The 27,331-nt window shown below is 43.1% G+C and overlaps 1 protein-coding gene across 10 annotated transcripts in view; it reads left to right on the top strand.

The window, feature by feature from the left end:
- The window catches only part of arvcfb (ARVCF delta catenin family member b), a 213,969-nt gene that overhangs the window by 147,778 nt on the left and 38,860 nt on the right, over positions 1-27,331 (top strand). For all 10 annotated transcript variants that reach the window (XM_055655433.1, XM_055655434.1, XM_055655442.1 and 7 more), the window contains 3 exons: positions 6,792-6,975; positions 20,643-20,760; positions 27,072-27,243. In XM_055655433.1, coding sequence (XP_055511408.1) covers positions 6,792-6,975; positions 20,643-20,760; positions 27,072-27,243 — 474 coding nt within the window. The remainder of the gene's footprint in view (positions 1-6,791; positions 6,976-20,642; positions 20,761-27,071; positions 27,244-27,331) is intronic.

Below are 27,331 nucleotides of genomic sequence, written 5' to 3'. Positions count from 1 at the left end.
GTGTTACGAGATTGGCATGAGATTAACTCCCCCACACAAAGGTTGACTGTGTGTAGCCCCGGCTGGCTCTATAGAATGGTCTCTGGAAATGTGCAGCTTTGTGATATATGACATTCCCAAATGGTAATGTTCTAATGCATCGCCAAGCAAATGCTTAGCCATCCGCAGTCAGTTTTAGGAGCCCTTGTTCAAGGTTGGGAAGGACGGTTTATTGTCGATGCTCAGCGTTTTCTTGCTGCCTGGCCATTTGCCAGCTGGCAGTGTGAAAAGCCATGTCTTTGCAAGTCTGTGTCCTGAAGTCACATTTCCCTGACCTCGTCGGAAGAAATTACCGATGTCGTTGATTAAGTTGTGGGAGTGGAGGAGAATTAGGAAAGATACTGGCGCTCAAATATTTTCCAGTGTTTTTCTCGTGAAAATGTCATTGTCTCATTGCTGATAAATATCTATAATAAAGAACATGAACATAAAACGGTACATACATAATTAGGCCCTACAGCGAACAATGTTTGTGCCAAACTTGACGCCAAGTTTCAAGATTCTGTCAATTTGGCACATCCCGTATTAATTTGAAAGGTGATGGGAGCCTGAAGAAGGGTCCCAACCCAAAACGTCACCCATCCACGTTCTCCAGGGATGCTGCATGACCCGCTGAGTTACTCCAGCACTTTGCGCCCCTAATTTGTCATTGCTAGGGTAATCAGTGGCACAGATGGAGTCGGCAGGCAATCTTTAACCCAGTGTGGAAATGTTAGACTGGCGGGCATTGCTCTCAGGTGAGAGGGCCAGAGTTTAAAGGAGATGAGTGGGGCAGGGTTTTTTTTACACATAGGCTGATTGGTACCGGAAGGTGTTGTCTGAGATGGTGGTAGTGCAGCTTGAGGCTTTCAGATGAGATATTAAGGGATTGGAATTATATAGATCACCTGCTAGCAAAAGAGTTTAGTTTAGCCTGGCATCATATTCGTGCTGCACTGTGCATTATTTTATGTTCTAATTTCTGATTTCAACATTTCTGCAACAGTGGTGTCAGATATTGATGTGTTGTGCCAACCAAACAGACAGATTTTCCATTATTCATTTCCTTGGGATCCCGTTAAGTTTAGCTTATTGTCACGTGTACCGAGGTAGGGTGAAAAGCTTTTTCACGTTAACCAGTCAGTAGAAAGACAATACCTGGATTACAATATAACCATCCACGGTGTACAGGAACACAATAAAGGAAATGACTTTTAATGCAAGTTAAAGTCTAGTAAAGTCCAATTCAAGATAATCCAAGGGTCTCCAGTGAGGTGGATGGCAGCTCAGGGCTGCTCTCTAGTTGTAGATGGAATGGTTCAGTTGTAAGTAAGTAAGTAGGTTTATTGGCCAAGTATTCACATACAAGGAATTTGCCTTGGTGCCCCGCCCATGTAACAACATGACGTACAGTGACAGTTAGGAATAAACATTAATAATAATAAAGCATTAATGATAAAACAACATTGATCAAGCAGGTGAACCAACAAAATACCAGATCAAAGGGAGGCTACAGATTTTTGGCTGTTGAGTAGAGCAACTACTCGTGGATAAAAACTGTTTTTATGTCTGGCTGTGGCAACTTTGACAGTATGGAGTCGCCTTCCAGAGGGAAGTGATTCAAAGAGTTTGTGGCCAGGGTGAGAGGGGTCAGAGATGATCTTGCCCGCTCGCTTCCTGGCCCTCTCATTGAGACTGACAGCAACCACTGCAGGACTCCGTAAAGCTGGTCTGGGTATATTTATGAAATTATTTTCTCCACTTTGACCAAGTCTCCAAAGATGTGATGGGTGTTGCCCAGTTGTAATCCGAACACAAGTGGCTTCTTAATTAACATAAGCACACATGTAGATCCTCAGATGATACAACTACCTTGCACTACTTCAGTTAAGGTCACAGTTGAACGATATGATTGAAATTCTCCAGAATTTCAGGCATCAGAATTTTAACACTTAATATGGAAATTGAATAATTATATTAGTTGTAATTTGCATGAGCTGGCAGCTTGGCTGCAGATACGGGGAGGGAGGGGCATATTTGATCTTGCTCTTACAGTCTGTCCTTAAATGCATACTTTTACATTGGAAATAATAATTCTGCAATATAAATTACTCGGAGTAGCCTCATACATATTTTAATTCCCATCATTTAATACTTGCCTGAATTTAGTAATAGGTGCAAATGTTATTCAAATTCACATAAATGAAAGAATATAATAATTTGACAATGTTCTTCCAGTATGATATTATTAAGTCTCTCAACCTGAAGCAAGTTTCCTTCCAGTTGGAATGAATCTGCTACATTTGCACTTAATAAAATAATGGCACTATTCAATCATGTCGCCCCCCTGCACTTTGTTTTGAAGGAGCTGAAGCTGGTAGTTCAACAATGGAATATATGTTTGGAAGATCGACACAAAATGCTGGAGTAACTCAGCGGGACAGGTAGCATCTGTCCAGGGGCCACAGTTTATGAATAAGGAGTAAGCCATTTAGAACGGGGACGAGGAAACACTTTTTCTCACAGAGATTCAGATTCAGATTCAATTTTAATTGTCATTGTCAGTGTACAGTACAGAGACAACGAAATGCAGAGAGTGGTGAGTCTGTGGAATTCTCTGCCTCAGAGTGGAGGCAGGTTCTCTGGATGCTTTAAAGAGAGAGCGAGATAGGGCTCTTAAAAAAATAGGGGAGAAGGCCGGAACGGGGTACTGATTGGGGATGATCAGCCATGATCACATTGAATCGTGGTGTTGACTCGAAGGGCCGAAGGCCTACTCCTGCACCTTTTGTTTATTGTCTATCCCTGGAGAGAAGTGGGTGACATTTCATCAGACGGTTCAGGGAAATGAGATTTTAACAGTGCTTTGGAGAGATGAAGAACAAATGAACAAATTAATGAAAGATATGCAAAAAAGTAGCAATGATAAAGGAATTAGACAAAAATGCTGGAGAAACTCAGCGGGTGAGGCAGCATTTATGGATCGAAGAAAATAGGCAATGTTTCGGGACGAAACCGGAGCACCCAGAGAAAACCGGCACTGCCATGGGGAAAGTGTGCAAACTCCGTACAGACAGCACCCAAGGTCAGGATCGAACCCGGGCCTCTGGCGCTGCAGGGCAGTAACTCTACCAATGCACCACTGTGCTGGGAAGAAACGGTTCTTGAAAATGGTGGTCACTGTTTTCAGATTCCTGCACCACCTTCCAGATGGTGGGAGTGAAATGTGAGTGTGGCCAGGGCAGTGTGGGGCTTTGATATTGGCTGCCTTGTGAGGCAACCTCCCATGGACCACTTCGATGGTGGGGAGGTGAGCACCTGCGGTGGACAGAGAGTGTCTACCACTCTCTCCTATCTCCTTTATTCAGGAGAAGTTTCAGCGGTTTGCGATGCTTAAGACCTCAATGACATGTCAGATACCTCCCAGGTGTTGCAGCTTTGAGTTAAGAATAGCATCCTTCACTTTCAAGTGAAAACTTCCAAGCATGGTGTATTAGAGATGAGTGACGCTGGGCTTATTCCCTCAAAATAATGGTTTCTTTGTAGCATTGCAAAACCCAAGGATTAGTATGGATTTATTGTTTGAATTATTATAATCCACACCCAGCTACTTCTGTCCTTGAACTCTTCTATTGCTGTTTGGCAGGACCTGAAGCTTGTCTTTACACTGTCCTTGGGGCTGAGATACAATGGGAGTTTTTTAGTTAATTTAACAAAATGGTTTATCCAGTTATTTTTATATTTGTGGATGAATCTGTCCTTTAAAGGACAAAAAGAGTCCCAAGTTTTAAATTATTTCCTTCCTCCTCCCCAAGCCGTTTCATCACAATAAATAGATTTATGCTGTTTTGTGGATGAAATAGACAGTTGTTTTCGAATGTCATTTTGATGAATCATTTCCAGCGTTTTTAAGATGCTTTTTCCAAATGGGAGCTATAACAAGTGGTTGTGAAGGAGGATATTGTCTATGGGTGTGGTCATTGCTGCAGGATGTTAGTCCTTAATTTGGATTCAGAAGTTGAGTATAATCTTCCTTCCTTGTCCTTCTGTTTCCTAATTTACTATGTGCCTGCTTGCGCATTTTTCATGAGTTGCTTTTTGTATAGAGTATTTTCGTGAAGTGTTATTTGGAGTCATGGAAAGTAAAAATAGGCCATTCAGGCCTGCATGTCCAATTGGAGTAAGTAAAAAGTGTTCCTTTGTGTCTGCTTTCACCATGAAAGAATGATTTTGCTTTTAGCAGTCCAATTTTTATCTGTTTCTGAGAGGCGTTACGGTGGCGCAGCGGTAGAGTCGCTGCATTCCAGCACCAGAGACCAAGGTGCTGTCTTACACAGTTTGTATGTTCCCCCCGTGACCTGCGTGGGTTTTCTCAGGTTTTCCCCACACACTCCAAAGACGTACACATTTGCAGATTGGTTGGTGCGGTAACATTTTAAATTGTCCCTAGAGTGTGTAGGATCGTGTTAGTGCGGGGATCGCTGTTTGTTGCTGACTCGGTGACCCGAAGGTCCTGTTTACACGTTGTATCTCGAAACTACGCTAATCATGGACTCTCTGCGCACAAAGCTGCTTTGTATTGTTACTGATGGGGAATTGTTGGCAACTATTTTGAAAGATTGAGAATTGTAGTGGGATTAAAACCAATATGCTGGTTGAAATTATCAGATTTTATCTGCAATAATTGTCTGATTACAAGAAACAGTTCATGTTTCAGCCTCTTATCAGAGTCAAGAGTGAGAAAAGAAGTTAATCCAGGTAGCGGGGGGGGGGGGGGGGGGGGGGGGGGGGGGGGGGTGGAGCAGTGAGTGGAACAAAGGGTCGCTGGGATGTCAATGGTGAAAACCAGCGGAGTGACTTTAATTCTGCGTTCCACTTGATGGTGTCAAACCTGAGTTTGGTAATATTTATTTGCCACTCGTGGCGATGAATACAAAATGACCATATAGCTCCAAGAGTGAATAGAATCATGTCGTGAACTTATTCCTTCTGACAGTTTTCAAACTCTTGTGTAAGATCTGAACATAAATTAATATTGTGGCTATGAAGCTTTAGAATGCAAAGTGAGCAATCAATGATACAGCGCACTAACTAGAAATGTTACATTTGGAAGCGTACTTGAGGCAGGGAAAAAAAACAAATCCTGATTATCTTCCAAATGCACACCGCGGATTTTTGATACAGTGCTTAAGTTATACAAATTCATTTATCGACAGCATTCATTTTGGATTTACTGCCAAATAGTGGGGTTATTACTTTTATCTCAAAAATTGCCCGGAGTGTGCCCATCCAAATTTGGTATAGATTGTTTTGTCGATTCCAATTAGTTGATAGTCATACGGTGAAATTCCTTGTTCACATGAAAGTGAGCAAACAGAATACATAGAGTAATGATAAATACAACATTGTACATAAAACATTGGAATGGTGCAAGCTTGGCAGTTATTTGGGTTTATGTTTAGTTTGGAGCTTGGAAACCGGCCCCTTGGCCCACCGAGTCCACGCCATCCATCGACCGCCCATTCACACTGGTTCTACGATATCCCTCTTTCACATCCACTCTCTGCACACAAGGGACAATATATAGAAGTCAATTAACCTGAAATCTTGCTCATCTTTGGGTTATAGGAAGAAACTAAAGCACCCACAGAAACCCCACACGGTCCCTGGGAGAATGTACAAACTTCGCACAGCAGCACCCATAGTCAGGATTGAACTCGGGACTCTGGCGCTGAGAGGCACAGCACCGGGAAGTTAATATCTGATTCCGTTTGATAAATGATATATTTTGGCAAGTTATTTTCACAATCATGGTAAATACAGTGCAATATTGAATGTTGAAGAAGGAACTGCAGATGCTGGAAAATCGAAGGTAGACCCAAAAATGCTGGAGAAACTCGGCGGTTGCGGCAGCATCTATGGAGCGAAGGAAATAGGCAACGTTTCGGCCCGAAACGTTGCCTATTTGCTTCGCTCCATAAATGCTGCCGCACCCGCTGAATTTCTCCAGCACTTTTGTCCACACTTTATTGCGCTAACTCCATATTCCTTCATTGCCTTAAGTAATTTAAAGCAAGTGTGTGCAGTTCTGATGTTAACAATCTTCACATTCCATTTAACTTATTGATCAACAAGTGAATGAAGTGGTGTTTCCTGCTCTAAACTGGCTCCTTAAAGTACTGGGCCATTGATGTATTATTTTACTGAGTTCCAACTGAAATAAAATGACATTTTGCTGTGTAAATGCTGGAGATGTGATCCTTGTAGTTGTGAATATCTGTTGGTTTAGATGTTCTTTCAACTAGAAGAGTTGGCAGGTTTACATTTTACACAAGCCGCTGCAGTGTTAAAATAACAAGCTTTGCAAAAAGATGATCACTATGAAAGGGGAGAAAGTGTGGTAATGGTATCTGGAGACTGAATATTTGAGAAGTCCATCTTCTAAAAGTAATTCTGGATCTTCACAGCTTGGTCAGTCATGTTGGATAAATGTTGTAACTGCAAAAAACATTTTGATTTTATGATTTGATCATTGGACTTCAAATGGGTTGTATGATTACTTCCAAGGATCCTGGTAAAGGGCAGAGAGAGGTCTGGTCTTGAGACTGGGTCTAAATATACAATAATTGCAGAGCCAGCGCAGGCACAGTGGACTGAACAGTGCTTTTCTGTGCTCGTTCCACGTTTCCTTGGCCTATCTCTGACATGGCGGAACTGAAAACAACGCACAATTGTCTGAATGCTGTCACCATGCACTCTGACTCTCTTTGCAGGTACACTGTGGAACTTGTCTTCCTACGAGCCGCTGAAAATTGTGATCATTAATCACGGGCTTCAGACTCTAACGAATGAGGTCATCATCCCTCACTCAGGCTGGGAGAACGAACCCAACGAAGATTCCAAACCACGTGATGCTGAGTGGACAACAGTCTTCAAAAACACGTCAGGATGTCTGAGGTGAATCTGCTGCTTTTATTTTGCCTTGCTATGGGGTTTGTTTTGTTCGGTATTATGACAAAGTCAATGGGATAGAGTGCTTTTCTTAAATTAACCCCATTTAACCGACTGTAGGTATTCCGAAAACTGGCCTATGGAAGCTCTGTACGGCTTCAATCTTGTGTTTTGACGGTGTACATGAGGATGGCACAAATTATCGTCCGCAAATACAGATTTATCATTGTTAAATCACATAAAGGACTTGGGAGACACTTTGTTGTTCAGAATAGTGCGAATATGGAAATCAGTACCACGTGGGTGGTTGAGCCAAATAATATCAATGCATTTAAGCTGAAACTTGATCATCTTCAGTCCTTGCTTCCCCTCGTCACGTTTGGTTGTTAATATTGGCCTTATCTTCCGAAAGAAGCGTCCTGACCTGAAATGTCCACGTCCCAAAAACAGCGGCCTTATCTGTTGAGTTCCTCTAGCTTTGGTTTTTGCCCATTCGTCCATTGAATGCTGAGATCTATGATTTTTTTTTTTCCAATCCTTTTTTTTAATCCAATTCCTTTCCTGGAGGGAGAATGCAATATACACATGGATATTTCATAGTGCTAAAGTCATACAGCATGGAAACGGGCCACTTGCCCGCATCGACCAACATGCCCCATCGACACTAGTCCCACCTGTCTGTGCTTGACCCGTATCTCTCTAACCCTGTCCTATCCATGTACCTGTCCAAATGTCATGATCGCTCTTGCCTCAACTACCACAGCTTGTTCCATATATCCACAAATCTTTGTGTTTTAAAAATAAGTTTCCCCTCTGGTTCCTATTAAATCTTTCCCTCCTCCCCTCATCTTAAATTATTTATATCCATCCATGACCATATCTGATATATCCTGTAATCATTGTTTCTAAATATTTTTCATCCTCTTCAAAAATGTCTGTTTTCTTTTACCCCCCCTTGAGCCATGGAGGAAAACGCGAGATGGGACCATTTTGTAATGTGCCTGCAACTCCCTCTGCATTAGCAAAGCTTGCCAATACTTTCACAAGACTTCTGTCTTCAAGCCCAGCTGTTTAAATTATTTTTGTCTGAGTATAATGCTCTGTTAAATCCACAACAGATGTTCATAAAACACTGCATGTTCGCTTTGGTAAATAGAGTCCATTCAACTCGCTCATTCCTGTAAACCGTAACCGCATAGTCGAGCTTTGTGTCTCGTGTTTTGAGCTGATTTGGCTCATTCCTGAATAACATCACGTTCTTGCAGTGTGTATTTGTCCCCGTATTACATCCAGATTCGGGGAGGTTATTTTATTTAGCATGATTTTCCGTCCACTTTTGTGTGAGTTAAGGGGGAATACCACAGACAGAGAAGACATGTTGAGCATGTTTAAAGTTCATTCCAAATCGACACTCCCATTTGGCTCATAAAGTGTGATTTGAACCATCGGTACTCCTTCATCTGCTGCTGTTGTGATAATCCACGTGACAAATTCAAATTGCTACTTGGTGTTAGCTAGATATTCAGCTGTAGCCCGGAACTTGGGATGTTCGGGCAAGATTGAATATTATGAATATCGTGAGTGGGAACTCAGTGGCGCAACGATAGAGCAGCTGCTTTACGGCGCCAGCGACCCGGTTTGATCCTGACCTTGGGTACTACCTGTACGGAGTTTGTACGTTCTCTCAATGACCGCGTGGGATTTGTCCGGGAGCTCCGATTTCCTCCCTCCCACATGCCAAATATATGCTGGTTTGCAGGTTAATTGGCTTTTGTAAATTGTCCGCAGTGTGTAGGATCGTGCTGGCGTTCGGGGTGATCGATGGTAGGCACGGATTCGGGCCGAAGGGCCCGTTTCTGCACTCTATATCCAAAGTCTAAAAAATGAACAAAGGAGTTGTCATCCTTCCAATGAAAAAGAATTGTTGGACAGAGAGCTGGGAAAGGAAATGAATAGATAATTAGATGAATAAAAATGTCAGTTTGGGGCCAAAAAGCATACTGAACCTCGAAGGAATTTGAAGAAAGTTCTGTGCAAAGATTTTTTTTTCTAATTTTAATAATTTGATACTATATTTGAAACTTTACTTGGTCGTTCTCATTAGCTGGGAGGTCAGAATAGAGGACATTGAAGTAAAAACAAAGGACTGCAGATGCTGATTTGCACCAAAGCACCACGCACAGTGCTGGAGTAACACAGCAGGTCAGACAGCATCTCTGGAGGAAAGGGTGGGTGGTGTTTTGGGTCTGGTCCCTTCTTCACCTCCCCCCCAACCCGCGACTTTAAGTCTCAAGATGGGTCCTGAACTGAAACATCACCCATCCTTTTTCTTCAGAGATGCTGCCTGTTATAACCGCTGATCTAAAGGCGCTGTGGAGAACGCTGCTGCAGTTCAAGGCAGTGCCACCTTAATGAGCAATAAAACTTTGCATTGCCGCTGCCACTTAAAACGCGTCTAAATCGTGCAGAAGTGGGCAGTCTCGAACCATCTCAAGTGGTAATTGAGGCAGGTTGTGTAACAACATTTAAATGGCATTTGAACAGGTACATGGACAGGACAGGTTAAGAGGGATATGGCCCCAGGTGGAGCTAGCATAGATGGGGCATCTTGGTTGCATGGACAAGTAAGGCTGAAGGGCCTGTTGCCGTGCTGTATGACTGACACCATCAAGTGCAATTTCCAAGTTTTGCCCCACGCAACTCCGGATTGCACCTGTTCTCTGTGACATAAATGCATTCACTCTCTGATGGAGTCGTATAAATAACTTCAAGCCTACAGCTCCTGCCTTAATTTTGCATTCATTCCTATCATTATATTACAACTGAAGTAGATTTAAGAAAAGGTTTATTCCATAACTGCACGTTTCACATTGCAGTGCTGATAAGAGGCAAAATCACCTTCATTGGTACCTGGCAGTGATTTTATTCTTTAATATGATGATTTTTAAATGTATCCTGGGATTAAGATTGCAGTTCTCTCTTCACTGATATCCCAGCTGTAGCAATGGTGCTCCATCACGGGAACAAAATGTATAGGTTAGGAAGCTGGAAGGCGGGTTCCCCTGAGATCTCCTCTTCATGAATATTGTAAACCTGAATTGTCTGAACATTGAGTAATATTCGGAGTAATTTGCAATACAGGAAAAACAAAATTTGAATGCTGTAGAATTTATGAAAATATTTCTGCATGCTTTTTATTTGAAGTGAAACTCACTGGGCATTAGGTTGCTGAATTACATATTCTTTGAGTCATTAAAGTAATACCGTGTGGAAAGTTCGGCCCAACTTTCCCACACCGGCCAACATGTCCCATCTGCCCACGTTTGGTCCATATCCCTCCAAACCTGTCCTATCCATGTACCCGTCTAACTATTTCTTAAATGTCGGGATAGTCCCTGCCCCAACTACCTCCTCTGGTTGCTTGTTCCATACACCCACCACCCTTTGTGTGAAAAAGTTACCCCTCAGATTCCAATTGAATCTTTACTCCTTCATCTTGAACCTCTGTCCGCTGGTCCTCGATTCACCCACCCTGGGCACGAGACTCTGCATTCTTGTTTGCTCAACTAATCTCTGTGTTCATCTGTTCACCTGAAATGTTGCTGCTTTGCTCAACTGACTGATTCTGCATTCTCGTTAAAATGTTAGATAATAACTATGTACATTTGATTTTCCATTCATTTTTTAATTTATTTATTTATTTTTAAAATATTTTTATTAGTAGTACAATAAAGTACAGTAATACACATCACATATATCTTATTACATTTGTTGTACCACTTCATTTTTTGAGCTTTAAGTAAGATAGAAATAAAGGAAGTAAGGAAAGTGAGCAAGAGTCGTGAAGGTGCAGGAAAGTGTTGGGAAAAGAAAGCCCCTTAGAGAAGAAGTTAGAGAAGGAAGTAACGAAAGGAAATAGACCCTAGAAAAGAAACAAAAAACAAAAAGAGAAACAATCGCTCTATTTTAACACAAAACTCCGCAAAAAGGGATATACCAACCGTTTTTTTTTTTTTACCCCCCGTTGCCAGATCCTGGCACCATTTATTTTTTAAATTACTATTGCACCTTATGCTTGTAGTAGTTCCATAAATGCAGACCACGTCTTTTGGAAGTGGTCTGCTTTGCCTGCTAGGAGGAGTCTCATCTCTTCCAAGTGTAATGTTTCGAACATGTTTGAAATCCACATTTTTATTGTTGGTATAGGAGCATTTTTCCAGAATTTGAGTATAAGCTTTTTTCCCATTATTAGCCCGTAATTAAGTAGGTTCTTTTAAAACCCCTTTTAGTTCCGTTATTCCAAAAATAATCCATTCAGTTTATAATGCAGAAATGTTTATGAATCCTCCTGTGTATCGGGGTATTATGTCTGCCAGACTTGTAATGAGGAGAGAAATACCTCTGGCAAACAATCCAAATCTCTCCGAGCCTTGGCATGGTTTAGGGAGCCACTTTTTCTCTAGCTGGCTCTGTAGTTTCTTCATTTTAGTTATGATAAGCAGTAATCAATTGTTTTAAAAGATTCCGTATACTTGTCAAGGTTGGTTACTTTGGAGTAAGCAAATGAATCAGCATCATCTGGTGGTTGAATCTCACCATTTCTTAGGTCCTCCAGTTAAGAAACCATTACAGCTGTTTTTATATTACAGCAGTTTTTGTCTATAAATTTCTATATTAAGCAAAAAGCAGAGTATAAAATCTGACCGTATTTTGTGCAGATGCACTGCTCCGATATGCAGGCATGATCATTTTAAACCACGGGGAGTTGGTACTTGCACAGGTTCTTTGAACAAAGTGCACGAGAAGAGAGTTGTCTATCTCGTGTATCCTGTTAAGACGAGAACCTACAGTTGACACCAATTAAAGGGTCATGCAATCTGCAGAAACGGCTCCAACTCTTTGGGTGGTACAGCGGGTAGAACTGCTGCCTCAGCATCGTGGACGCTGTCTGTGTGGAGTTCGCATGTTCTCCCTGTGACCACGTGGGTTTCCTCCCTCAACCCTATGACGTGCGGGTTTGTGGGTCAATTGGCCTCTAACATTGCCTCTTGTGCGTAGCTAGTGGATGCGAGGATGGGATCGCTGGTCAACGTGGAATCTGGGCCGAAGGGCCTGTTTTCATGCTGGATCTTTAAACTGCAACCAACAACACAGTTGCACCACAGTGTGCCTTGGCTGGATTGCCAATAACTGCAGCATTTTCCATTCGGAAATTCAAGGTTATGTTTTGAAATGGAAGTGATGGAAGTCTGGACGTCTGTTCAACAGCGACTGGGTTTCTCGGGTGTCTGGTGCCACAGAGAGGCAGAGGCACAGCGCGGGGAAGGGTTAGAAAGTAGAGGTTACTCCTTGAAGCACTCTCCTTGCTTATCATTTCAGTTAGATCACACAAGCTCTGTACATCATTACCATATCGCTGCCATTCCAATCTTCTGAGATTGTTAACTCCAGAAAAACTAATACATCTGAGGTTTAAAATTTAATTCGCCATTTCAGGGGTGTGTGTGTTACAGTTTTCGATTAAACTTTATGGCATGAAACTGCAACCCTTTTTTCATTACCAATTAATGATGTTCATTCAATTAAAGTGAAGGTAGTTTGCTGATTTAAACAGAAGCAGTTTGTCATGTATGCTGGGTCGAATGTATTAGGTCAAAGCCTGCTGCTGCTGCAACCTCCTGGTACTTAGAATGGAAGGCATTAAAGTGAGGAGAGTGGGGGGATGCTCATGGAAGCAGGTTATTTGGAGCTCGGGAATCGACCAAAGTTTGTAGTTGGCTTGCAAATGTCGTACCCTCAAAGATTCTGCAGTTAGCAACAACACAATGATTTTCAAATCTCCCAATATTTCATAATTGATTTGCTCGATTGAATACCTCTGATATAATGGGAATGTCTGTAGACATTAAAGATTGTTTTCTTGAAAGACAACATTCAGTGGTTTTCAATTTTATTTTCAGAAATTCCATTAAAATGTTTTGCGAGCTTTCCCATTGAAATGGTGGAAGTTCTGGTCGTACTAATTTCTGATCGTAGCAATTACTGTTCAGGGCCCAGTACTACAAACAAATAATGCGTACAGTTTTGGTCTCCTAATCTGAGGAAGGACATTCTTGCCATAGAGGGAGTACAGAGAAGGTTCACCAGACTGATTCCTGGGATGTCAGGACTTTCATATGAAGAAAGACTGGATAGACTCGGTTTGTACTCGCTGGAATTTAGAAGATTGAGGGGGGATCTTATAGAAACTTACAAAATTCTTAAGGGGTTGGACAGGCTAGATGCAGGAAGATTGTTCCCGATGTTGGTGAAGTCCAGAACAAGGGGTCATAGTTTAAGGATAAGGGGAAATCTTTTAGGACCGAGATGAGGAAAACTTTTTTCACACAGAGAGTGGTGAATCTCTGGAATTCTCTGCCGCAGAAGGTAGTTGAGGCCAGTTCATTGGCTATATTTAAGAGGGAGTTAGATGTGGCCCTTGTGGCTAAAGGATCAGGGGGTATGGAGAGAAGGCAGGAACAGGATACTGAGTTGGATGATCAGCCATGATCATATTGAATGGCGGTGCAGGCTCGAAGGGCCGAATAACCATATAACCATATAACAATTACAGCACGGAAACAGGCCATCTCGACCCTTCTAGTCCGTGCCGAACATAATCTCCCCTAGTCCCATATACCTGCGCTCAGACCATAACCCTCCATTCCCTTCCCATCCATATAACTATCCAATTTATTTTTAAATGATAAAAACGAACCTGCCTCCACCACCTTCACTGGAAGCTCATTCCACACAGCTACCACTCTCTGAGTAAAGAAGTTCCCCCTCATGTTACCCCTAAACTTCAGTCCCTTAATTCTCATGTCATGTCCCCTTGTTTGAATCTTCCCTACTCACAGTGGGAAAAGCTTTTCCACGTCAACTCTGTCTATCCCTCTCATCATTCCAAAAACCTCCATCAAGTCCCCCCTCAACCCTCTGCGCTCCAAAGAATAAAGCCCCAACCTGTTCAACCTTTCTCTGTAACCTAGAAAGGTTGAACAGGTTGGGGCTTTATTCTTTGGAGCTACTGTGTGGAATGGCCTACTCCTGCACCTATTTTCTATGTTTCTATAAATGACTCCAGTCGATACAGCGTCATGAAATCCATCAGAAATTGAGTTCACAATGTGCTATTACCAACTACTTTTTAGATGGGTAACAGATTCTAGCCTGTAATTTGTCATTTTGGCAAGGTTGATCCTTGTATAATTAGTGTCCTTGCTTACTGGAAGATAAGCAAACATTATTTTCCAAATGAAGACACAAGGAACTGCAGATGTTGGTTTACAAAAATAGACAGAGCTGGAGTAACTCAGCAGGTGGGACAGCATCTCGGGAGAGCATGGATCGGTGACGTCTCGGGTCGGAACCCTCCTTCGGTCCGGGGGAGGCCTGGGAATGGATCTGGAAGCCACGTGGCACAAAATGGTGGCGTAGACCAGTGCTGAGGAAAGACATGTGGCTGTGGTAGCGAGTCTGTGTCAGAGCATGGTCAGAGGGCAGCAGGAATTTCAGAGAGGGAGCAGTGAGAGAGAGGGCTGGAAATTGGAGCTTGCATTGCAAGATATCTTTCATATCACAGATAACGAGACTGTTTTGTGTTGACCTGTGGTATTTGATTCTATTGGTAGTATTTTTTATAATAAATTATGCATCATCTTGTGGATTCTGCTGAGGTTAACATGGTGATTTATCTTTCATACTAACTCTGGGCTAAATCGCACCAGGCAGCATCCGTGCTGTTTGTTGAATAGTGCAGGTTGGATGTCATGCTGAGCTCATTCATTTGTGGAAATACATTTTCAGCAAAACAACTCTGTTGGGTTTAAAATATATTAAACTTTTGTCCCTCAAGCTTTGAGGAGGGAGAGAGAGAGAGAGAAGTTTTCAAAGTTAATTTAATTGAGCTGATTGGTGAGACAAACCAATCATGATGTGCTGGAGTAACAGTGGCTCGGGTAGCATCTCTGGAGGATATGGATAGGTGATGTTTTGGATTGGGACTCCCACTCCCACCCAGTGGAGTGGGCAGAGAGAGAGAGGTTCTCTCAGAACTCTGTCTGAAGAACGGTCTCGACCTAAAACGTCACCTATCCCTTTTCTCCAGAGATGCTGCCTGACCCGCTGACTTACTCCAGCATGTTGTGTCTATCTTCGGTGTAAACCAGCATCTACAGTTCCTTCTGTCAGAGACCTCCTGTCAGAGAGAGGGCTTCTTCATAGTCGCAGACTTGCCCTACCTTCTCTTGAGAGACGTCGCAGCCAGGTTTACCAGGAATTTTGAAGGTGACCATGATAAATATGTGGACTGCCTTCCAGCTACATTAGATTATTGTGAGTCATTTAACACAACAGCTTTTTGAAATCTCCCCACAGATGCGCATAATAATGACTTCAATAAAGCTGACCTTAACTAAAACTGAATCCAAATTGCATGGGACTGGTTCAGAAGTGATAGGAGCAGAATTAGGCCATTCGACCCATCAAGTCTACTCCGCCATTCAATCATGACTGATCTATCTTTCTCTCCTAACCCCATTCTCCTGCCTTCTCCCCAAAACCCCTGAATGTTTCTAACTCAGCGAATCGTATGGGACTTTGAGTCACAACTTCATATGAAAACTCCTTGCAGGTATCAGATTTCTGCTTTGAGTTGAACTTTGAGCCCTGGCTGCCCAAGTTATGTCTGCATATTGTGCAGCTGGTGGCCACATAACTGGAAGAGAAGTTAAGGTTACTGTCTGGAAAAAGGCTAAGATTATTATCTTTAAAAAAACAGGTTGAGATGAATTTGACTGAGATTGTCATTGGAATGAGTTGAATTTGTGGTTGGCAGAAACGTTTGTGCACGAGACTGTGGAGGCTGGTGGCATCTTGAGCAAATGCAAAGTGCTGGAGGAACTCAGCGGGTCAGGCAGCATCTGTTGAGGGAATGGACAGACGATATTTTGGGTCGGGACCTCTTTATCAAACACGATGATCGGGATTTCTTTGAAACGTATTCAATGGCAAATCATTCCGAGAATCTGAATAGGCGGCATTTCAGTAGAAACAAGGAACTGCAGATGCTGGTTTACAAAAAAATGACCCAAAGTACTGGACTAACTCAGTGGCTCAGGCAGCATCTCTGGAGAACATGGATAGATGGAGTTGAGGTTGGGACCCTTCTTCACACTGATTGCAGGGGGGAGTGGGGGAAGAGAAAGCTGTGAGAAAGGAGGGGCAGGACAAAGCAGATAATAGGTTTAAACAGGTGGGTTTTTTTTGATAGGCAGATGGTTTCGGGTGGACCTGTCTGAAGAAGGGTGCTGACCCAAAACGTCACCTATCAATGTTCTCCAGAAAGACTGGCTAACCTGCTAAATTAATCCAGCACTTTTACTGCAGTTCCTGGTTTCTCCATTCCCGTTATCTGGTTTTTATTTGAAAACGAAAATGAATTAATTAAAACGCAAGGAAAAAAACGTTGAAGGTGTTCATGGCTGTTGTACTTCAATCTGAGTACTGAAGAATTGATAAGAGGTGAGGGGCAGGATAGAGCCTGGACCTTTAATGAGCACAGTCGCAATGTTGCTTTCAAGCCACTTTGTCTCATTGCAACCTCTTTGTACCTGAGACCCACAGAAAATTGTTTAGATTAGTTGACTATTTCCACAATTATTTGTGGGAACTATGTTATTAGCACCACATTATCAACACCATCTAATCCTATTCTCTGTCCAGAGCACCTAAATCATGGTGTCCTTCCAAATATTATCATGAAAGCAGATGATAATGAGCAATTGAAATAGTTTATGGTGCTAGACTCAACTTTCTGGTGACTTCCCATAAACTCAAAAGTGATAGGAGAAGATTTAGGCCACTCAGCCCATCAAGTCGTATTCAGTCATGGCTGATCTATCTTTCACTCTCAACCCCATTCTCCTGCCTTCTCCCCATGACACCTGACATCCTTTCTCATCCGCTACTTGCTGCTTCCCTGAAGTCATGCCAACATTGCCACCAAGCTATTGAGACAACAATACTGATAACGTTTTTCTTTTGTGAATGATGTGTCATCAAATTTAATACTTGTGCAAATGAAACATCCAGGTTCTGAAACTAACAGCAGGCTGAATACTTTCCACCTTTTGGTCATTTGCAAAGTCATACAGCTGTAAAATTCCTTTGCTGCTTCTGGCTCCAGTCCAAGGCAGTGGATACATCTCCCTCCCAGCGACTGCTAATGCGGCAATGACGGTCAAGTCTCTACCAATTGGTTCCACATGGTTTTAATGGGGTGGACTCGCAACCAGAAGCAACTTCACAAGCAGTCCAAGTGTGATGTACATTTTAAGGCTAATCCTTTTCCCCCGTATAGTTTTCCAAAATCCTGCCAAAACAAATCAACAATCTAATCTGTCAGTGGCTTGAATTCCATTAACCGGGCGTCTATTGGTTCTCTAACTACTGGGCACCACAGTGGTGCAACGGTAGAATTGCTGCTTTACAGTGCCAGAGACCCAGTTTCAATCCAGTCTACGGGCGCTGTCTGCACAGAGTTTGTGTATTCTCCCTGTCATTGGGTTTCCTCCCACACTCCAAAGACATGTTGGATAATTATCTTTGTAAAGATTGCAAATTGCCCCTAGCACATAGGATAGTGCTATTGTACGGGGTGATTGCTGGTTGGTGGGGGCCGTTTCCGTGCTGTATCTCTAAACTAGACTACTTAATATAATTTGTTGATTCTGCCATTTTTCACAATGAGTCTCACTGCAGAATTGCCACATTGAAGGTTACTGCCATATTTAGCGAGCAGCAGAAGGGTTAGGAGTGGCCTGGGAATAGGTCACTGGATGAACCCAAGGCCCAGAGAAAATGTCTAAATAAACAAAGCCCACCGTTTTACACAAGCTGCAAAAATGTTCTGTTCCAACTTTATTTCCTCTTCTGTTATATAATGAAGCTGTTGTTCATATCACAGGGCCTTTGTGTAATTTATGAATATAAATGCTTACCCCTTGGAGTTCACGACCTTAAATATTCAACTCTCGGAGAATCACGCAGCGGCGATTCGCTTCTGCTGTTCATGCTCGGGCAGCGAGCCAAAGACTTGTCACATTGCTGGAATTCTACCAGTGAAGAACCCTCAGTCTGATGAGTTATGTCAAACGACACACTCCCTTGAAAATGTTAGCCACAAAGATATTTCTCACATTTCTCCCCTCATCCACCCCCCCCCGTACATTTTAAAATCTTTTACATATTACACAGATATGAAATCCTCATGCTGAATGTGTTTCTGCTTATTATGTGGGGGTGACCGGATTTTAACGTTGCAATATTTAACATGTCTGTTCAGCAAGATCAATCTCTAATTCATTTTTAAACAAAACATTCAGTTCTTTGTATTGGATTGAAGTACAAAAGCTATGAACCCTTAGTTTTTTTCTCCCCCCTGTGTTTCAATGGAAGATTCATATTTAAATTTATACCAGATAATGGGAATAGAGACACCAGGAATGGCAAGTGTTGGTTTACAAAGAAAGATACACAGTGCTGGCGTAACTCAGCGAGTCAGGCAACATCTCTTGAAGACATTGATGAGTGATGTTTTGTGTCGGGACCCTACTTCAGACTGCGTCCCAACCCAGTGTTCATTTTCAAATGAAAACCAGATAACAGGAATGGAGACACAAGAAGCTGCAGATGGATTCTCAAGTAAAACACAGTGCTGGAGTCATTCAATGGGTCGGGTAACATCTCTGGAGTATGATGTTTTGTGTCGGAGCCCATTGTAAAACTGGGTCTACCTGAAACTATTTGCAAATTAAAATCCCGTCTGCCAGGCTTTGGCTTGCCCCCTCCTCTCTTTCAGCTTTCGGCATGCCCTTTCTCTGCCCACTCAACTATGTCTGAAGGAGGTCCTGACCCCAAACATAGTATGTCCATTCCCTCTAGATGCAGCCTGAGCCACTGAGTTACTCCAGCACTTTGTACCTTAATTAAGATCCTTCCCTGAACAGCATGCAGTGTATTACAAGCCTTCATCCTTGTGAGCAAGAGTATTGTCATTCCTAAATTTATTCTTGTACAATTTGCCTTTGTTGCCAGTTATAAATAAGACAAAAAAATAAGCAATCTACGCAGATAAAACAGTTAGTTAAGCTTAACTGGGGACAAATGGTTTAATAATATAGAATTATATTAGAAATAATATATTGATATCATTTGTTCAAGTGTCATCAGATGGATTGTTAATTGATTTGGCTTATGTAAATATTGATTTTGTGGAATCATCTGCTAATAGTGAATCAATTTATTTTGATTTGATATCAGAAATATTTGTCTATTATTATTGCTGTGCCTTAAATAGGCTTCTTCGATAGTGATGGTAAATCAAGTACATAATTGTTTTTCATCATTCGCAATTGGAAGATGTGTTGGAAGCGGCAGAGTGTCGTTTTTAGAAGGTGGTTGAATATATTCTGTCATTTGAAGGAAAAAAATACATTTATACCAGAGCTGCAGTTTGTATTTCACACGTAATTGCTGAACAATTTTGTAGTGGTTTGGTGTGTTGAATGCCCTGATTTCAATTTCCATCAAAGTATTGACGCCTTTCTCAGTTACAGCTTCACTGGCATAGATTGTCTTCGATCTGCTGATTTGTCTTGTGTGTCAACGCGTTATTTACTTCAGAGGTTTGTTTCAAAGCCGCATCCTCTTTCCCGAGCGCTGTTTACATCTTGAAAAAGAAGTCACAATAAGCAGTTGTGGGTCTTTACGTGATCCCAGCAGGGTTGGATCCAATTGAGTTAACATCACTCTCCCAGCTGAAGCTGGTTGATGCAGCGCTGACTGGTAACGGTGGCACCAACGTCATTCAACTCTTCATAACTTCGCTCACAAAGCTTTTGACGTTCATCTGCATTTTCCCTCCCATTTTCTTTGGAGTTTCTACTGCCTTCATAAGTGCTCGGAGCAGAATTAGGCCATTCGGCCCATCAAGTCTACTTTGCCATTCAATCATGATTGATCGATCTTTCCCTATCTTAACCCCAATCCTCTGCCTTCTCCCCATAACCCCTGACACCCGTACTAATCAAGAATCTATCTACCTCTGCCTTAAAAATATCCATGTACTCAAGGCCATCAGAAAAGCTGCTCCATTCTGAATGGTCGTGGTCCACGGTTTCCCATAAGTTATCGGGATGTAACAGTTTCCCAAGGAGAGAGAGAGAGAGAGAGAGAGACAAAGTGTTGGAGTATCTCAGCGGGACAGACAACATCTCTGTATAAGTGACGTCTCCAGTCTGGGCCATCTTCAGACTGATGTGCTGATTTTGTAAACTACCATTGTGAAGAAATAACGGCGCTAATCTTGTTCAGTCATTGAAGTTTGTTCCCACATAGTTTCACTTACAATATCCAAACTGAGTTAGCTGTACGTCATGCATTATTTTAAACACACATAATTATTTTGATTCCATAGCCTATTGTTGTTACAATGTACTAAAAATGCAGAGTTGGAGGAAACAGTATTATACCTTGCATTGAGAAGTGTTTAAAAACAGACTGAAGAATTCGGGCAGTGACGACTTATTTGCTGGTTAGTGTAATCTTTGTGTTTTTATTCCGTGCTGTAGGAATGTGAGCTCTGATGGAAGCGATGCTCGTCGCAGGCTTCGGGAATGCGAGGGCCTTGTTGACGCGCTGCTGCACGCACTGCAGTCAGCGGTGGGCAAGAAGGACATGGATCGCAAGGTAACATTCACCTCTGTGTGCTGCAGCATCGTTACAGATGGAGGGCAGAAACAGGCTCTTCGGTCCACCGAGTTCTGCACCGACCAGTGATCACCCCTACACTAACACTAGGAACAATGTACAATTTTACCAAAGCCAATTCACCTATAAACATGTATGCCTTTGGAGCGTGGGACAAAACCAGAGCACCCGGAGAAAACCCAAATGGTCACAGGGAGAACTCTGTCCAGACAGCACCCCTGGTCAGGATCGAACCCGGTTCTCTGGCACTGTATCCCACTTGCCTGCATTAGACAAAGTAACTGCAGATGCTTGAATCCTGAGCAATACACAAACTGCTGGAGGAACTCTGCGGGTCAGGCAGCGTTTAGTCAGCCAGGAGGGAATGGACAGATAACGTTTTGGGTCAGGTCATCTTCAGACGGACTATAGTAGGGTGGGAAAAGCTGGGTTATGGAGTTGGGATTGGGACAAAACAGGGGAAGTGATAGGTGGATACAAGTGAGGAGGGTTCGATTGGCTGATGTGTGGACTAAGTGACAAAGGCTTGAGGTAAAAAGGAGACAAAAGAGTCGGATAAGAAGAGGAGTGAAATGTAAATCCAGAGTGAGGGATATGGGTGGAAGTGGACGGGGAGGGAGGGGGAGATAAAAGGGAAATTCCTGACTCGGAATGGGAGATGTGTTTATGAAGGAGAGGAAAGGAGCAAAGTGAATGGAGGGAGAGTGAAAAAGAAGCTGCTAACATGCTGGTCCTTGCCATTGTTTTGGGAAGGTCACAATATTCAACGTGAAGCTGCCGGGGCTCTCTGTAACATATAAATGCATAGACCCCATGAGCTTCCTCTGGGTGCTTCAGTTTTCTCCCCATCTCATGAAAATACCTGGGTTAGTCACTGAAAACTGTCTCTAGTCTATAACGAGTCGTGGAGTTGATGGCAATGCGCAAGGAATAAAATAGGTTGGGCGTAGGATTAGTGTATAAATGGTGCTTGGTGGGCCAAAGCACCCGTTGGTGTTCTGCTACTTGTTGTGACTCGATAAATTTCAATTGCATTCCATCTGCTCACCCCAATCACCCTGTTTACGTCAACCAACAAATAAAGAAAATAAGAATAGATTGATTTATGTACGAAGGAACTGTAGATGCTGGGTTAGACACAATGCTGGGGTAACTCAATACAATACAATACAATACCGTTTATTTGTCATTTGAACCTCACATGAAGTTCAAACGAAATTTGGTTTCTACACACACCAACACAATTTACACAAACATCCATCAAGTGAATCTCCTCCTCACTGTGATGGAAGGCAAAGTCTTGTTTCTCCCCTGCTCTCCATTCTTCTCTCGAAGTCAAAGTCAAAGCCCCCGGCAGGCGCTAGCAAGTCCCACGGCCACTCAAAGCCGCGCCGGGCGATGTAAGGCCCTGCTCCGGGTCACTCTCAACCCCGCAAATCGAGCGGGAGAAGTCGCCGTTGCCGGTGCCCCGCAAAGCAGTCTCCCACCGGGGACCCGCGAGCTCCCGGTGTCACCATCCACCGGAGTCGGGTCGCAGCAGCTCTCTCCACGCTCCCAAGCCGGCCAGCTCCACGATGGTAGGTCCGCAGCTCTGTGACTTGAGCCCCCAGGTCGTTCCGGTTGGAGGCCGCTCCACGGTACTAGGCCCCAACGGCAACGGAGACCCGACAGGGAAAAGGTCGGGTCCCCGTACAGGGAAGAGATCTAAAAGTTTCCCCCACCCACCCCCCGCCCCCCACACATACACAGTCAAAAACCCACCACAAACTGTACCCTCAACAGGACAATAAAATAAAAAAAAGACAGACGGGCTGCAGAGGCCGCTGTGATGTCGGTCGGGCCGCAAACCCACAGCGGGACAGGAAGCATCTCTGGATTGAAGGAAGGATGATATTTCAGGCCAAGATCCTTCTTCAGACTGATGTCGGGAGAGGGAGATACATAAAGGAAATGTGTGAAAACAAAGGGAATAGAGATCAAAGAAAATGTAGAATAGATCATTGTTGGCTGGGAGAAGGTTACGACAAAGCAAACAGATAAAATGTAGTCAGAGACAGTCACATTGATCGGAGAACTGGGAAGGGGGAGGGATGGAGAGAGAGGGAAAGCAAGGGTTACTTGAAGTTAGAGAAGTCAATGTTCATACCGCTGGGGTGTAAGATGCCCAAGCGAAATATGAGGTGCTGTTCCTCCAATTTGCGCTGGGCCTCACTATGACAATGGAGGAGGCCCAGGACAGAAATGTCAGTGTGTGTATGGGAGTGTTGAGCAACCGTGAGGTCAGGTAGGTTTACATGGACTGAGCAGAGGTGTTCAGCGAAACGATCGCTGAGCGAGCTGTGAAAAGTTGTCCTCCCCGAGATGTTGGGCATTCTGGGAGCTCCATGACTGAGTGCGGGCTGCAGTTTCAACAGCTTACAGCCATAATTTTTTATCAACAAATGTTGCCCTACAGGATTGAATCCGTGCATGGCAAAAGCCTTGTGCTCTGATTTAAAAGTAAATTGAATGCATTAAAGCATGATGGCCGTACTTGGCTCTCAACATTGTTATTATATTGATGCTGCTGCACCCGCTGAGTTTCTCCAGCTTTTTTGTGTACCTTTGATTCTCCAGCATCTGCAGTTCCTTCTTAAACATTGTTATTATGTTGCTTATCTTGGAACTTCAATTGCTTTTCACCCAGTCTTGAATTTAACTGAATGCAGTAATGAACCTGGACACTTCTAAGGCGTTATCAGTCTATAATATTAGCAACCTTCTGCCTCACAAGTTCTTGTGTTTTTTTTCTTTTTGCTATTAAATGGATCAAATACTTTTTTTTTTTTTTTTTTGCTCGATCGTGTTAACTAGAGATTTTTTGTCATTAGCCCAATCTAGCCCGGCTCCCAACAAGCCGGCATTTTGTTCAGAAGCCTCAATAATTGGGTTTGGGCAGCATGGTTCTGTCAGCGTGTGGGCGTTCCAGGGTTCGAGTTGCTAGTCTGACTCAACAGGGGCCTTGCCCCTTAAAACATATATTCTACTATGTCAATTTTTAACAAGTGAATTAATAGTGCATTTGTGTGTAAATGGGAATAGTATCCAATAGTCTGGAAAAGCTTAACCGTGCAGCTCTACCTTGTCTTGCCCGGTTAATCCCTTTACTCCCGTTCCAGTCAGGGACAAGATATAAAAGGTTGAAAGTGCGCACCACCAGAGTCTGGAACAGCTTCTTCCTTGTTATTATTGGACTCCGGAACAGTCTTCCCACAAGTCGGGGTTTCATCCTGATTTTCCAACCTCCCTCTTTATGGACATTGTATTTTTTATTTGTAACTGTAAAGCCGCAATGCTCCACTGAGATCCAATGCATCCCATATTTGTGTGCCGTCCAATTAAATCAGATCATATTCTACAGAAGTACAATCAAGCTATACACGATGGTGCAACCCAGCATCAATGCTGCAAAACTATATCCTGCCCTCTGGTATGTTTCCCTCTGCTCCACCTGTCATGCCTACTTGTGGCTGGATTGTATTTGTGTGCAGTTTGATCTGATTTAATTGGACAGCACGCAAACAAAAAGCTTTCGCTGTATTTAATTACGTAAAAAACAACTTTATTTTGTAAGTCTCCCTCAAGCTTATCATCTCTGTCAGGAGTGAGATGGGCTTTTTCATCAATCCAATTTGCAAACAATTGGAAGTCCCCAATGAATGTTTGGAATTAACTTCAATAGCTGCTCTCTTGGAAAAGTGTAGAGAGGTTGAATATTGTAAAAGTCTTGGAGAACAAGAGCTGACGTACTGAAATAACCTTTCGTATCTTGAGAATTTTCGGGCAAGGGTAGCCCAGTCGGTTGAAATGTGAGGGAGTGACGGGGTTGACATTGATGGGGTGGTTTCTCTGGCTGTCACTGCTTTGAAGGCACAATTGAAAGAAAATACAAGAATTGGCGCAGAGGAATGATGCAACCTTGAAGTGATTCAATACTGTCTTTGCAGAGTGGGTGTACAGGATTAATGAAGTATCTGCTCGGGTCAAAAAGATTTGCAGTCGTGGGTATAGAGCAAAGTTGCAAAATGATTCTTGGCAACGCGGAAAAAATTTATTAAAATAATTACCGCCTACTTTTGCGAATGTTTAGGTAATTTGTAATTACACAGCATTGAAAATTAATGGCTTAGTTACTTAATTTAGATGAAGACAGTTGCTGAGCATTGAGCTGCATGCATTATGCTCTGACATTTACACAGCTGCAGCCTGGTTGAGTGCACAAAAAAGGAGTAAGTCCAAGAGGAAGAGGCGATACAGGTCAACAGTGCCTTGGCACTTGGAGTGCTGCAGCAACTGGCCATGCCAGGACATTCCAGCTGGCTTTTTAAACCCTCACTGATTTCAAAAAAACAAATGCTCATGAAAGGTTTTTTTCGGAGGGTGGCTCAGACAGTGGATTCAGAAAGACGGCATCAGCATCATGAATTCTTAGACTTAGACTTAGATTTAGATCCTTTATTTGTCATTCAGACCTTTCGGCCTGCAGCCATACATGTAATAATAAACAACAAAACACGCAATAAACACAAATTAACATCCACCACAGTGAGTTCACCAGGCACCTCCTCACTGTGATGGAGGCAAAAATCTTAGGGTTACTGTCTCTTCCATCCTCTTCTCCCTCTGCGCTGAGGCGATACCCCACCAGGCGATGGTAGGTCAGTCCCGCGGCTCACCGAGCTCCGCGAATGAGCCGGTTCAAACACCGCGGCCCGGGGTGGTCGAAGCTGCCGCCCTCCAGTCCAGCGGACGTAGCTGTTGCCGCGGGAGCTCCGGAAAACAGGCACCAGCCTGTGACCTGCGAGCTCCCGACGATGTCGCCCACTGGCCCGCGGCCGAGCCCCGGATTCATGTCGCAGCCGCCAGAACGCCGCCTCAGCCTGGTTAAGAATAATTTAAGGATGGCTAGTTTATATTGGGGATACATCCATCTTTTTATATAAACTATATAATAATAGAAATACATAAATCCTTATTATTTAGGAAGGAACTGCAGATGCTGGAAAATCGAAGGTAGACAAAAGTGCTGGAGATGCGGCGGGTGCAAAAAGCGAAGGAGGTGGGCCGCAAAATGCTGTTTAAGAAGGAACTCAGATACTGCGGGTGCAGCAGCATCTATGGAGCGAAGGAAGCATCTGTGGAGCGAAGGTTAGGCAACGTTTCGTCCCGAAACGTTGCCTATTTCCTTCGCTCCATAGATGCTGCTGCACCCGCTGAGTTTCTCCAGCACTTTTGTCTACCATAAATCTTTTTATATAGTTTATATAAAAGATGGATGTAACCTCTTAACTAAAGGAAATCTTTTTTCCACGTCCATTACTGAAGACATTCAATTGAGCCACGATCCCTCTTCAGTAGAAAGTTTAGTTTATTGTAACGTATAATTGGATACAATGAAAAGGTTTTGCGTTCTGATCCATTAGCGGAAAGACTATATGTAGTTACAATTGAGCTGTGTACAGATACACAATGAAGGGAATAACGTTTAGTGCGAGATCAAGTCCAGCAAGGTCCAAGGGTCTCCAATGAGGTAGATAGTAGTTCAGGACCGCTTCAGGATAGGATGGTTCCATTGCCTGATAACAATGGGAAGAAACTGTTCCTGAATCTGGAGGTGTGCATTTGGAATATTAAAATGCCACATTAGTCTGCCTATTTCTTAAGTTATCAGTGGTAAATATTGTGAGTGAGCCTCCCACAGTCTGAAGAAAGGTCCGGTACTGAAATGGCTCCGAGCCATTCCTTCTTGACCTATTGAGTTCCTCCAGCACTTTATGCTTCCATGCTGTATCGCTAAATAAAACTAAACTTCCACTCAGTGATATAAAAGAATAATACAATACTGCGGCATTTCTCATTTCGTAATTGTTTATACATCGCATCAACCTGCATATATTAACAGCATTGTGAGCAATTTCAACCTTGCTCGAAGGGCCAAATGGCTGCCTCCAGCACCTATTGTCTGCTTCAGACAAAAACGAAGCAAACAAGGTTCCAGCGTCTGCCCTTGAAGTCTCTTCCCACAATTTGCGTTCTGAAGGATGTCAGTGGTCACTGGGTGAGACAGGCTTGGCCACTGGGTACCAAGCTGAACCTTAGCCAAGAATAATGCCGTGGGAAGTCTTTATCATTTGCAATTCATATGGATTCTGTGGGACTTAAAGGGCAGATGTCTGTGCACTCTCAAATCCATTAGCAACGTGCCGCATTCATTGTTTCTTAACACAGCTTGTTTTTATTTTGCCCCGCAGTCAGTGGAGAATTGTGTGTGTATTATGAGGAACCTCTCCTATCAAGTACACAGGGAGGTTCCAGGAGCTGATAAATTCAGAGAACCAACAGCTGATCAGCAACCGGGAGGAGGGGGTGCTCACAAGAAAAAGAAAGACGACTCTGGCTGCTTTGGTGGAAAGAAGGCGAAAGGTAAGAGTGCAGCAAGAAAAATACAGAATTAAACTGCAACGTGCAGCTTATTGGTGTTGTCCTGTGCTGCCATGCTTTTAAAAGCAAC

Source organism: Leucoraja erinacea, chromosome 25 (genome assembly GCF_028641065.1).
Source record: "Leucoraja erinacea ecotype New England chromosome 25, Leri_hhj_1, whole genome shotgun sequence".
NCBI lineage: Eukaryota > Metazoa > Chordata > Chondrichthyes > Rajiformes > Rajidae > Leucoraja > Leucoraja erinaceus.
The sequence above is the reverse complement of the archived record's forward strand: the minus strand, read 5'-3'. Positions and strand labels throughout refer to the sequence as shown.